At 51.3% G+C, this 10,776-nt stretch overlaps 1 protein-coding gene across 1 annotated transcript; it reads right to left on the bottom strand.

The window, feature by feature from the left end:
- Window positions 1-7,783: 7,783 nt before the first annotated feature.
- On the bottom strand, window positions 7,784-10,660 carry PXMP4 (peroxisomal membrane protein 4). The gene is made up of 4 exons (XM_068207472.1): window positions 10,501-10,660; window positions 10,100-10,162; window positions 9,368-9,566; window positions 7,784-8,403 (listed from the first exon to the last, which is right to left on the bottom strand). The coding sequence occupies exons 1-4, from the start codon at window positions 10,614-10,616 to the stop codon at window positions 8,140-8,142; spliced, it is 642 nt and encodes a 213-aa protein (XP_068063573.1). The 5' UTR covers window positions 10,617-10,660; the 3' UTR covers window positions 7,784-8,139.
- Window positions 10,661-10,776: the final 116 nt, after the last annotated feature.

Below are 10,776 nucleotides of genomic sequence, written 5' to 3'. Positions count from 1 at the left end.
GAGGCTTCAGGCTCTGACGCTGCTCCAGGGTCCAGCGCGCACGGAAGGACTGGGATGCTGCAATCTGCTCCATCGGCGTTCTGTGTTTCCAAACACCAAACAGCTGCGGATCTCGGCAGCTCCTTCAGGACTGGCTGATAACCCCTTAGGGGGTAGAGGAAAAGCTCTGCCGGGAGCACAACCTGCACTTGACCGTGCCAGGGGCTATCTCTGGCCGTGGGACCGTGTGGCTGGGGAGCGGCAGGGACACAGGGACGGCAGACGGAGCCGGGAGTGGCCCCATATGCTGAGAAAGATGAGAGTCCACCCACGAGACACGGGACAGCTCCCAGCACCAGTATCTCCTGCCTGTAGGACACTGATAACCTCCTGCTGCATGAGGAAGCAAAATTAGAAAGGAAAAAAGTACATCCTGCTAATAAAAAAAAAAAAAAAAAGAAAAAAAAGCATTTGAAGATCAGGCCTTTTGCAGGGCCCAGCCGTGGGGAAGCTCATGAGGAAAGTGTGGAGCAGGGTCTGATCCAGGCACCCAAACCCCCGCTGAGCCGAGCCCAGGGTTTGACCCCTCTGTGCCCCCCATGAGCTGCCCCACGTGCCCCCGGGGGTTGGTGGTCGAGCCCAGTGGCCCCCAGCCCGCTGCTGCTGCCAGGCAGGGCTGTGAGCCAGCGCTGGCTCCCGCCCCGGCCCCGCTGCCAACCCTGACCTGCCCGGCATGCAGGAGAAGGGCTGTTTTCCCAGCAGTGCAGGAGAAGGGCTGTTTTCCCAGCAGTGCAGGAGAAGGGCTGTTTTCCCAGCAGTGCAGGAGAAGGGCTGTTTTCCCAGCAGTGCGTGGGATGCAGGAGGCATTTGCAGGGATGAGTTAACTCCTCTGCTGTGGAGCAGATCCTGACATGCAGTGCCCCTGTGCTGGCCTAACAGGTTTCTGGCTTTAAAGGATTTTATGCCGGATACTTTGGCAGTGGCTGCAATTCCCCTGGGGATGGCCAGTGTGGAGCAGGGCTGTGATTTCCCTGGATCCCTCCATCCTTAAATACAGCAGTAACATGGTGCATGTCCGTGACCAATCAAATAAACTCTCTGTGCCTCATTTCTTCATCAGCAGAGAGCAAATAGAAACGCTGCCTTGCTTAAAGGAAATTAATACAGTTAATTAACACTTGGCCCTTCTAATATTCCAGGCCCCACTCTCCAGAGCCCATCCACTGCAATATCATTATTACTACGAAGCATAAGCAACAGTTAGACCAGATGTTTGCACACAGTTAATGCTTCTTCCATCTGGGGAAGGGGGAAAAGGCAAGCCCAGCAGCCGGGCGGGAGCGCATGGCTGGCGGTGCTCTCCCCATCCCTGGGGAGCCTCAGCCCGGCGCTTCCTGGGATGAGGCAGGGTTTGGGACACAGCTGCTGCACCAGCTGCTCCCGCTCGGCTCACAAAGGCTGCCTTCACCCCCCCTAATTCATGCAGGAGCTTTTCGGGGGGAGCAGGCTCTGCCCCCTCTCCCGGAGGCTGCGCTGCGACTTCTCCGAGGCTTTCAGCGCCGGCGGCGCGAAAAGGGGCGGCTGTGGAGACAAATGAAAGGCGAACGCTGGTGGGAGCAGGGCGGGCAGGGCCTTTCCTTGCATGTGGATGAGGGGAAGCAGATGAATTCTGTCTCCTGCACAACTGCAGTCTCCCCCCGGCCCCGAGTGCAGAGCGCTCCCAAGATTAGCGGTGTGGCAGGTGCTGCTCCCAGATAAAGCCCTGTCTGCACAGCCCCGCTCGGTCCTGCAGAGCATCAGCAAGGCTGCGCAGACGCTTCGTGCCCCAGCAGGGTTTGGGTGGGTTTGGCACTGTGGGATAGACTCGGGGCAAGGGCTGTGTGCTGGGAAAAGTCTGCAGCTGGAGCACAGCTGGTACCTGCGCAGGAAAATCACCTGGCAGCGGGAGCAGGGCGGAGGAGAGCTGGCAGGATGCTAACCCCTGTGCTGGGTTAAGGGCAGCCTGTGGGTGTCCCAGGGACATTTACTGTCCCTGCCATCGCAGTCGGTCCTGCCTCCAGCAGTTCCCACGTGGAGTGTGCCGAGCTGTCACACGCAAGGAGAGCAGGACTTCCCTGGGGTCTCCTGCCAACGCTCCCGGTCCCAGTTCACTGCTTTGTTCACAAGATGGGGAGTTGGCAGTGTGGCACAATCTGCCTGTGGTGGGGACACGCAGCTGGGGAAAGCCCAGAGCCCCCCCAGTTCTGCTGCCCTGACCCTACAGTCCCTCACCTCTGCCACCTGAGCCATCACTGTTGTTCTGTGCAAACCAAAGCGATTCTCTGGAAGCATAAACAGTGTCTGAAGCTGGCTTGTGGCAGGAGGGGCAGCCGTGGTTTAGGTGTCTCCTGTCAGATCCCAGTCCCAAAAGCCAGGCACTGCCTGTTCCCTTGCATGTCTTCCAGAAGAAGACACAGCCCTTCTCACAGGACACCAGGCCAGCTCCTCTTTTGGATGCTGGGCACACCAGACTCAGCAGTGCCATCTCCTCCTCTCTCTGTTTTTAAAGCTCACACCTTGAGTGTCTCTCAGCAGAAGCCATGGGCACAGAGCCTGCTGCCCTCTGCTCTGCTCTCACACCCAGCCAGGGCAGCCTTGTCTCATCCTCTGAGCCAAAATACCACAAACACTGAAAGCCACTCCATGCCACAAGGCTCTTCCATTTCCTTCGCTCAAACCCCATGGAAGAACAGAGGCTGAAGTGTTTCTGGGGAGCCTGGGGCTTATTGAGGAGTGATTTGGGAATATGCCAGGCTCTAGCTTCTACCTCTCCTTAGCCAGTCCAGGTTCACTTCCCACCACATGGTCCCTGGCACTGAGAACCCAAAAGTGTTGGAACACTTTTGCTTTTGTCAGAAAACCTACAGGTCACCCAGAGCTTCACCTGGAGCAGAACAAGGGCTCAGACAGAGTATGACGCTCTGTGAGGAGGAAAAACCCACTAGAAGGTAGGACTGGCATCAGTTTGGAGGTGTTAATTCGGCTTCTCATGGGCCCAGGCTGGACACTCCAGCATTCCAACCACTACAAAGCTGGAGGTTTGGTCTTACAGACACTCAGCAATTGCTTCATCCCCACCACCACAGCAGTCACATCTACAGCACATGCCCTCTGAACTTTTGGCTTGGAAGAGGCAGCAAAACCATCCATAGACATCCTTATTTTCTCTATTTGTCATAAAAAAAAAAAAAAAAGGGGTGTCAGCCATCCCAATTTGTTTCTGCAGCTGGCATCCTTACCCCTGCAGGAATTAAATCTGATGGTGGGGTCAAAGCAGCACTGGCTGCTGTTTCCAAGCTGGTAATACCAGAGCCCAAGCCATGCCAAAACTGCACCTTGTGCATGGCTTCTCTACATCCAGGACTAAAGACATGCAATAATCAAGCACTGCTTCAGAGATTTTAGCTTAAAAATGATGACAGTAAAAAAAGACAAAAAATTAGGATTTTTATTTGTAGACAAAGCACAGTACTGTAATATTCCAAGAGTGATTATACAGAAATAATGACCACAAGAAGGTGATTCATAGCGGACAGAGCCACAGCAAGAACTCCCTGACCTCTCACTTTATTGTTTTAAACCCAAAATCCGAGATACTTCTACAAGCATTCTGGTCAGTGTCATGTAAGTTACCTGAGTTTATGTTCTTTAGTTTATTCTATGCTGTCAGAAAATCAGGGCCTGGATTACACAGCAATTATGAATACAAAATATATCTCAAAAGCAGAGGTAATAATACCTGCATTATAGAGCTTTTAGTTTTTCTCCCTCATCACCAGAAATATGAAAATTCTTCTAAGTAAAGAAAAAAGTTACCTCCTCCACCAATCTGGTAGGAACACACAGGTTGAAAACTCAAGATTAACACCCCAAAAATATTAACAGTGGCAGACAGACATGATGCCTTCTTTTCCCTCCTCCCTTATCTGTTGGGTTTCAAAAGCAGCACCAGAAAACACATTCTGCTTCAGGCTGGCATGAGCCAAGGAGACAAACACAGCCTGACAAACAGGGAGCAGCACACAGCTCGGGGTACTATCCAAAGGTCACCTTTGTGCTGATGCAGGGAAAACGAGTTGGAGTCCCAGCAGCTTCTCGTGGGGGAGGGATCTGCACCGGGTTCTGGTTGCTCCAGCAGCACCAGGCAGCCATGGCAGCTCCCAGCTGGCTGCAGAGCTCCCTCTGCACAGGGGCCCTGCTTGGGGTCACTTTCAGCAGCCAGGGATCATCTCTGCCCTTCCACCCACACCCAGCTGGCTGTAAAGCAGAGTTTGACCTACTCTAGCAGGGCAGAAAGTCTCACAACACCAATATCAAAGCTTCTCTGCACCCTCTCCACCCTGGCACAGGGTGCCCAGAGCAGCTGTGGTGCCCCTGGATCCCTGGAAGTGTCCAAGGCCAGGCTGGATGGGGACTGGAGCCTCCTGGGATAGAGGAAGCCGTCCCTGCCCATGGCAAGGGGCGGGATGGTTTTTAAGGTCCCATCCAACCTGAAGCACCCCACAATTCTCTAATAAATGCCCCGAACAGGGCCAGTTCTCTGGTTATTGCACAGACACAGGGTGGTGGCCAGGACAAATGCACTGTCCCATTACAGACACAGGGTCTCACCTCCCAGCAGCCCCGGCCTCCTCGAGCTCTCCTCTGCAGCACTGAACAGCCAAACACAGGTTTTGCTCTCAGAAATACCCTCTCCTTCACTGCCAGCATCAAACACAGCCCAGAAAACCTTCCCTAACCCAAATGTCAGGCAGCTGTCTCGTTTTCACCCTTGTTAAATAATGCAATTGTCCTGGAAAGGGTTCTCCAGCCATCCCCAGAGCCAGCCCCAGCACACAAGCTGTCCTCCAAAGGGAAGGGAAGCACAGTGGGTATGCCAGGGCAGCAGGCAGCAGCAGTAAATAACCCTGAGCCTGCTTTGTTCCTTCATAAAATAAATGATTAATAGCCCAGGATAGTCAGTCTGCTTGAAAAGCTCAGGATTGCTGAAAACTTTTGATCAGTTTGATTCATTGACCTTTAAAACTGCCTCTAAGAGAGGCTTAAAATCTGAGGGAGAAGCATCATTTTAAACACTTCAATTTTATCCAGTGTTCCTCACTTTTGACAAACTGAGCTGAGATTGAGACACTCTGCTCCTCTTTAGAGACACTCAGCATCAGTCAGGTGTCAAGGAAGAAATAACAAAGGGGAAAATAAAGTTGCTGTAGACAAACAACCCCATGCTCATCTCAAAATTCAAACCCATTCGAGGCTGGGGGGAGAAAATGCCCCTTCTTTGTGATCCTTGAGCACTTGGCCATACGCAGGTGGCTTCCCAACTGTCTCTTTATTTCTTTTGCTTTTAATGCTAATAAAAAGGGAACCCAAACAGGGCACTCCACTCCCCACACAATGCCCTGGGGGAGGGCAGGGAGTGTCACTTACATATCCCAAAAGTCTGACTCAGACAAATTACTTCTAGTTCACTTCCCTACTACACGCCTGCATTGTTCCAACACCTTGGCAGCAGAAGGGGCTCATCCCCAGCTATCTGGTCCCAGAACAGCCATGGGGGCTGAGGTCATTAAGGAGCTGTCCCAGTTACTTCCCTGGGGAAAGCAGTGACTTGCAGCTTAATGTCCTGGCCCAGCACAGCAGGAAAACCAACGGTCAGCAAACCCCCAGGGGCTGGAGCTGGGCTTCCAGGGATGGCAGCTGCCTCCTGCAGCTCCTCTGCAGATGGCTGCAGGCTCAGGCATGGTTTCCTTAGGAAGGGAGAGATTCCCAAGAGAAAAAGGGCGTTTAGAACCAAGGAGAAGTCATGGTCACTGCTGCCAGGCTGATTGCAGACAACGGTTTTTGGCTGGGATTTATTTTCTGGAGAGGACAGAGAGCAGTGTGAAAAGGTCAGGAAAGGCCACTTGTCCTTCTCTGCTTCATCAGCAGCCACAGTGGTACAATGCCCAGCAGAGGAAGGTTATCCCACCTCTAAGGGAACCACAAGCCTTTCTCAGAAAAAGAAATACCAGCTACAAATTTAACAGATCAAAACCTTCTCAGGGACACCCAGCTCACAGAACCAGCCCACAGCTTTTGCTGCAATAATTACACATGGCCAAGGATTTGTGAGTTTAATAGTTTTAGGGAGCAATTCCCAAGCCACAGCTGTCAGCTTTCTGAAATCCCATCAAAGCTTGCAAGAATTCAGCAATTTTAGTAGAATACCAATGCTCTTAGTTAGAACAATACTGAGGCTTCTGACAGAAAAATTGTGATGCTTCAAATACCCAACAGTGGTGGAAAGAAAGATGTTTATAAAGGAATCAGACCTCACCTGTAGCTTCAGCAGTTTTTCTGTATTGAATCTTTATGCTTCTCTATACAGAGAAAAATATTTAACCAAAAGAAAGAAACCAAATTCCTAATTTTACAACTTTCATGGGATCTGACAGATGTTCCAATTCAATTATTCAGTCCAGACTGTAACAGCTGTTAATTAGAAGTTAGCAATGAAATTAGAAGTTGAAGGGGTCATAGAGAGTTATTATGACGAAGTAATATCTTGGTTTTTGGGCACCATGTACATCATGGATTTGCATGGACAAAGAAAAGTGGAAAAATAAAGAGCAAAGCAGCACTCTGAATATATGCAACAGTAACAAAGGAGTTTAGGAGGACAAGGAAAAATTACTTAAGAAGAAATTGAGAATTGTTTTCTACTCAGAAGCTCCCTGAAGTTAAATGTACTGTTTCAGCTGTACCATTGAATTAGGAGAAATTGCCAGAGCTTGGAGGGTAAAGAGTTCAAAAGAGGATAAAGAGAGCATCAGCAGGATTATGAAATGCCATGGGCACATCAGGCAAAAGCAGGTGGACACAGGGAAAGTGAACCAAACAGTCCCAAGTGAGCCAAAAGAGCTTAATGATTCCCTGGGAAATATCACCACATCAAAGCAAGGTGGCAGGGATTCTTTCAATGCACATCACTGAGTGACCTGTGTAGTGTTATATGGCAGGTGAGTGCTTTGCACTATGAGGAGTGTGAATTTATTAACTGATTAATTAAACCCATTTTTGTGCTTTCTCAGCTCTCTAGTCAATCTTCTGCCACAGGCCAGGGCGTGCTGCCTTATCCTGGGACTCAGCAGAGTGTTTTTGAGAGAAAGATAATTAATAAATTAATCCATTAAGCACAAACTACAGGTACAAAATCAGATTCAAATCTGGTTACAGCCAACACATTCCACTGCTGTGAAGGGCAGATTGTGGACCTCAGAGAAAGCCTTGTCATGCTCCACCAAAATAAAAGTGCTTGGGAAATGTTGCTCCCTTGGACACACCAAGTCCCCAGCATGAGATCTGAGGCCTGGTCATAGAGGAGCTCAAGTTGTGTAACTGTTTTTGGTATTTAGTTCAAGCAGCTTTTAAAAGCTTTACAAACAAGTTTAAAATAATTACAGGGTATTCATTAGTGCACTTTGCAGAGGCTCAGATTCAGACCAAGAGCAGGAAAGAAACCAAGCAAAAATAGTCTTTCCAAGCCTGATTTACCAGGCTCGTACAAGAAAATCCTAACAGTTCTATTCTCACACATTTTATTGTCTCCCTGAGGGAAAACTGCAGAGGAACTCTCTCAAGGAGCATACAACTGTCTCTGTAATAGTTTAAACAGGATTCCCAGCCCTCCACAGCAATGGAGAAATGCTGGCCCTGCTTTCAGAGCTCAGCAGGTCCCCCACTCCCTTCACCCTCGATCACACCACAAGGGAGCACAGCAGCACAGAAAAAAAACTACTTGTAAACATTCAGGTGAGCCCTAGAACATGCTTTCATACTCTCCACTTAGTGTCAGGCTGTCACTTTATAAATATATTTAGTTTTTAAAGAACAAACCCCAATGCCACACTTGCAGGGAAAATAAGGCCTCTTAAAAAAGACTGCAACAAGTTTCTCTGGGGTGTGTGCTTCCTCTAAAAGGAGCCAAAAGCCTGATCAGAACATTCTGGCCTGGAGACAAGAGCCAACTCTGCTTGACAGATATTAATTTTAAAAAATCACAGGTCAAGAGCAACAGAATAACCTTTTCCCTCAGCTGCTGGGAGGCCCCATTCCATTCCAAGGTGTTTTAGAGTGAAGCACCTACTTGCTGTCTGTCCTTCTGTTGTAAATGAGGAAGTCAGACATGTCGTGCCACACCTCACTGTCCTCGTACAGGTAGGTCATGGAGGACTGCAGGGAGGGCTGCAGAGTCTCCCTGTGGTATTCAAAGAGCCACAGGACTGTGCCCCACACCAGGGCAGCCAGGAGAGGGAAGGGATCCTGCTTGGGCTGTGGGACGTAGCCCTTTTCCACAGCCAGGCGGGACAAACCGAACAGGATCCGGGACAGCAGGTACATGATGATCTGCAGGAGGAGAAACCAGAGAGCAGGCTGAGAACTGAGCCCAGCCAGCTCCGGGGGCTCACGAGCGACCGGGAACAAGTCCCCCACCTGAAAGCAAACAGGCTGCCATTTCCCTTATCAGCACTCTGCCAAACCACGGGTATTTGTGTCTCCTCCCAGGCCTGCTGCTCTGATTTGGCAATCACCAGGCTGCATTTCATGCAACACTGCTGTGCACTTGCACAACTTGTGTCTTTGGCCAGCTCACGACACCTCAGATGGTGCTGATGGAGCAGACCCAGAGCAGTCCTGCCACGCAGGTGTGAGCTCAGGAGGCTGGACTCAGCCTAACACCAGGCCTGGCTTAAGGGGAGCACTTTGGATTAACCTGAATCTCTGTGTTTTACTCCTTGGCTTGTGACTGTGTGTTAACAACCAGCTTTAAATCAAACACCCCCTGGGCACCTTTCATCAGTTTAGCCAGTTTAGTTCAGTGCAGCTCTGACTGATCAAGATCTACACTCACCACACTTCAGGGGAAGAGTTTAACCCTGCGATGGCCAGGCCAGGAACACACAGGTAGTGACCACAGCTCAGGTGACACGTGGGACAACCCCACAGCTTTGGGTTACCTGGCTGCCTTCCTACAAACTCAGTGCAGCCCTGGAGGCAAAGCAGGGCTCTGCCTTCCTACAAACTCAGTGCAGCCCTGGAGGCAAAGCAGGGCTCTGCCTTCCTACAAACTCAGTGCAGCCCTGGAGGCAAACCTGGCCTTGCAGCACTCCACCTGCCCACAATGCTCATGGAGACACACAGCCACGCCTGGGACTTGAGTGCAGGGCAGTCAAAACTGCAACTTGTGCAGAGAACATGATACAAGAGCAATGCTCTGTGGTCAGAACCACCAGAAACAGGCGCCACCAACCAGTTCCTGGCACACCTGTTTTGCTTCCTGGCCAGAGAAACTTTCAGCAAGTGCCTTTACCTGGCTGTTGACAGGATTGTTGTCACCAAACACCAGCCAGCCCCCAATGCAGGCTGCAAGGAAAGAATGAAATGGGATTTTTCCCCCCTGCAGCCAGGACTGTGCTGCCTGGAGTCCCTTGTAGGTGAACACAAAATAGGCCAGGTTCCGGGAGTGAGTGTACGTGGCCTGGGCAATGGATTTCAGCTTCTCCCTTAAACTGAGGGAAAGAAACAGACAATTACCAGAGTGAAAAGGCAAGATCCTGCACTCACTCAGCCTGGGCACTGCACCCCCGACCTCCACCATGGCTTGGGCATCCCAGGAGTGTCTTGGGAGTGAGGAGAAATTCCCTCGGCTCTGGCTCACTCATCAGAGCACAGCCCTACCCAGACTGTGGACCGTGTTTAATTTTCTCACTACTCAAACAGCCCTTTTACAACTTTTTTATTGCTAAATGCAAACCTCTGGCACTCAGGGAAAGGCACAATGTGCACTGCTATAGCCTGGGTTCCTGTATTTCAACACGGGACAGATCAGCGCCGTTGGCATCTGCAAATTCCCCCTCTGTCCTCATCAACCATTCCATCAGTGATTAAACCCCTCAATTACATATATTTGTGTGTGTTTCACTATCAGGACAAGGCCCACACATCTTTCTGCTCTTTAAACTCCCTCAAAACACAGAAAACGGGCAGCTGTGATGAAAACATTCTAAGCAGCAGCACAAAACCACAGATTTAGCGTTTGTACCTTCCACTCCTGAACAGGAAAGTCATCACCAGGGCATGCGGGGCACGGATTTTGGCTCCATAACTGTAAAGGCGGACAGATATTTAACAGAGATCGTTTTACACCATGAAATGATTGTACTTCTATTCTACTAACAGCCGGAAAAGACCATTTAGCCAAATATCTATTTCTTTTAAGCCAGCCCAGCAGCAGCACACCAAACCGGCTGGAGCCCAGCTGGAGAAGGAAGAGCACACGCACCTCAGCGAGCCAGACACGAAGGGGACCCTAAACCCAGCTCAGACCACCCCAACTGCAGGTGAGGGAGCGGAATCGCCTCCCCCGCACCCCGGCCACAGCACCCCAGGCCTCCCCAGCGGCCAGGAGCGATCGAGACCCCGCCGCCCGCGGCCGGCACTCACACGGCGCCGTTGCGGAAGCCCTTGATGACGGCGAGCACGGCGTGGTAGCGGCGCTGCTGCAGGAGCGCGTTGGCGGCGCGGAGCAGAGCGCGAAGCGAGCCCGCGCCGCCCGCCATGGCTGCCCGCCGGCCATGGCACCCGCCGCACGCCGCTTCCGGGGGCGCGCCCCGCCCGCCGCTCCCATAGGCCCTCGCTGCTGTCAATCACGGCTCTCGGCCAATAAGCGGCAGCACCTCACCGTCTCATTGGTGCGGAGAGTCTGTCCTGCAGCCAATG

The sequence above is a fragment of the Anomalospiza imberbis genome, chromosome 17, assembly GCF_031753505.1.
Source record: "Anomalospiza imberbis isolate Cuckoo-Finch-1a 21T00152 chromosome 17, ASM3175350v1, whole genome shotgun sequence".
Lineage (NCBI taxonomy): Eukaryota > Metazoa > Chordata > Aves > Passeriformes > Viduidae > Anomalospiza > Anomalospiza imberbis.
This window is presented reverse-complemented; position numbering and strand designations above follow the sequence as displayed.

Bases quoted from the DNA above. Each gene is read 5' to 3' on its own strand.
- PXMP4 (XM_068207472.1), bottom strand. From the start codon at position 10,616: ATGGCGGGCGGCGCGGGCTCGCTTCGCGCTCTGCTCCGCGCCGCCAAC. The intron at 10,163-10,500 runs GTGAGTGCCGGC...CCGCCTTTACAG, and splicing joins GGCTTCCGCAACGGCGCCGT to TTATGGAGCCAAAATCCGTG. The intron at 9,567-10,099 runs GTACAAACGCTA...TCTTTCCCTCAG, and splicing joins TTCCTGTTCAGGAGTGGAAG to TTTAAGGGAGAAGCTGAAAT.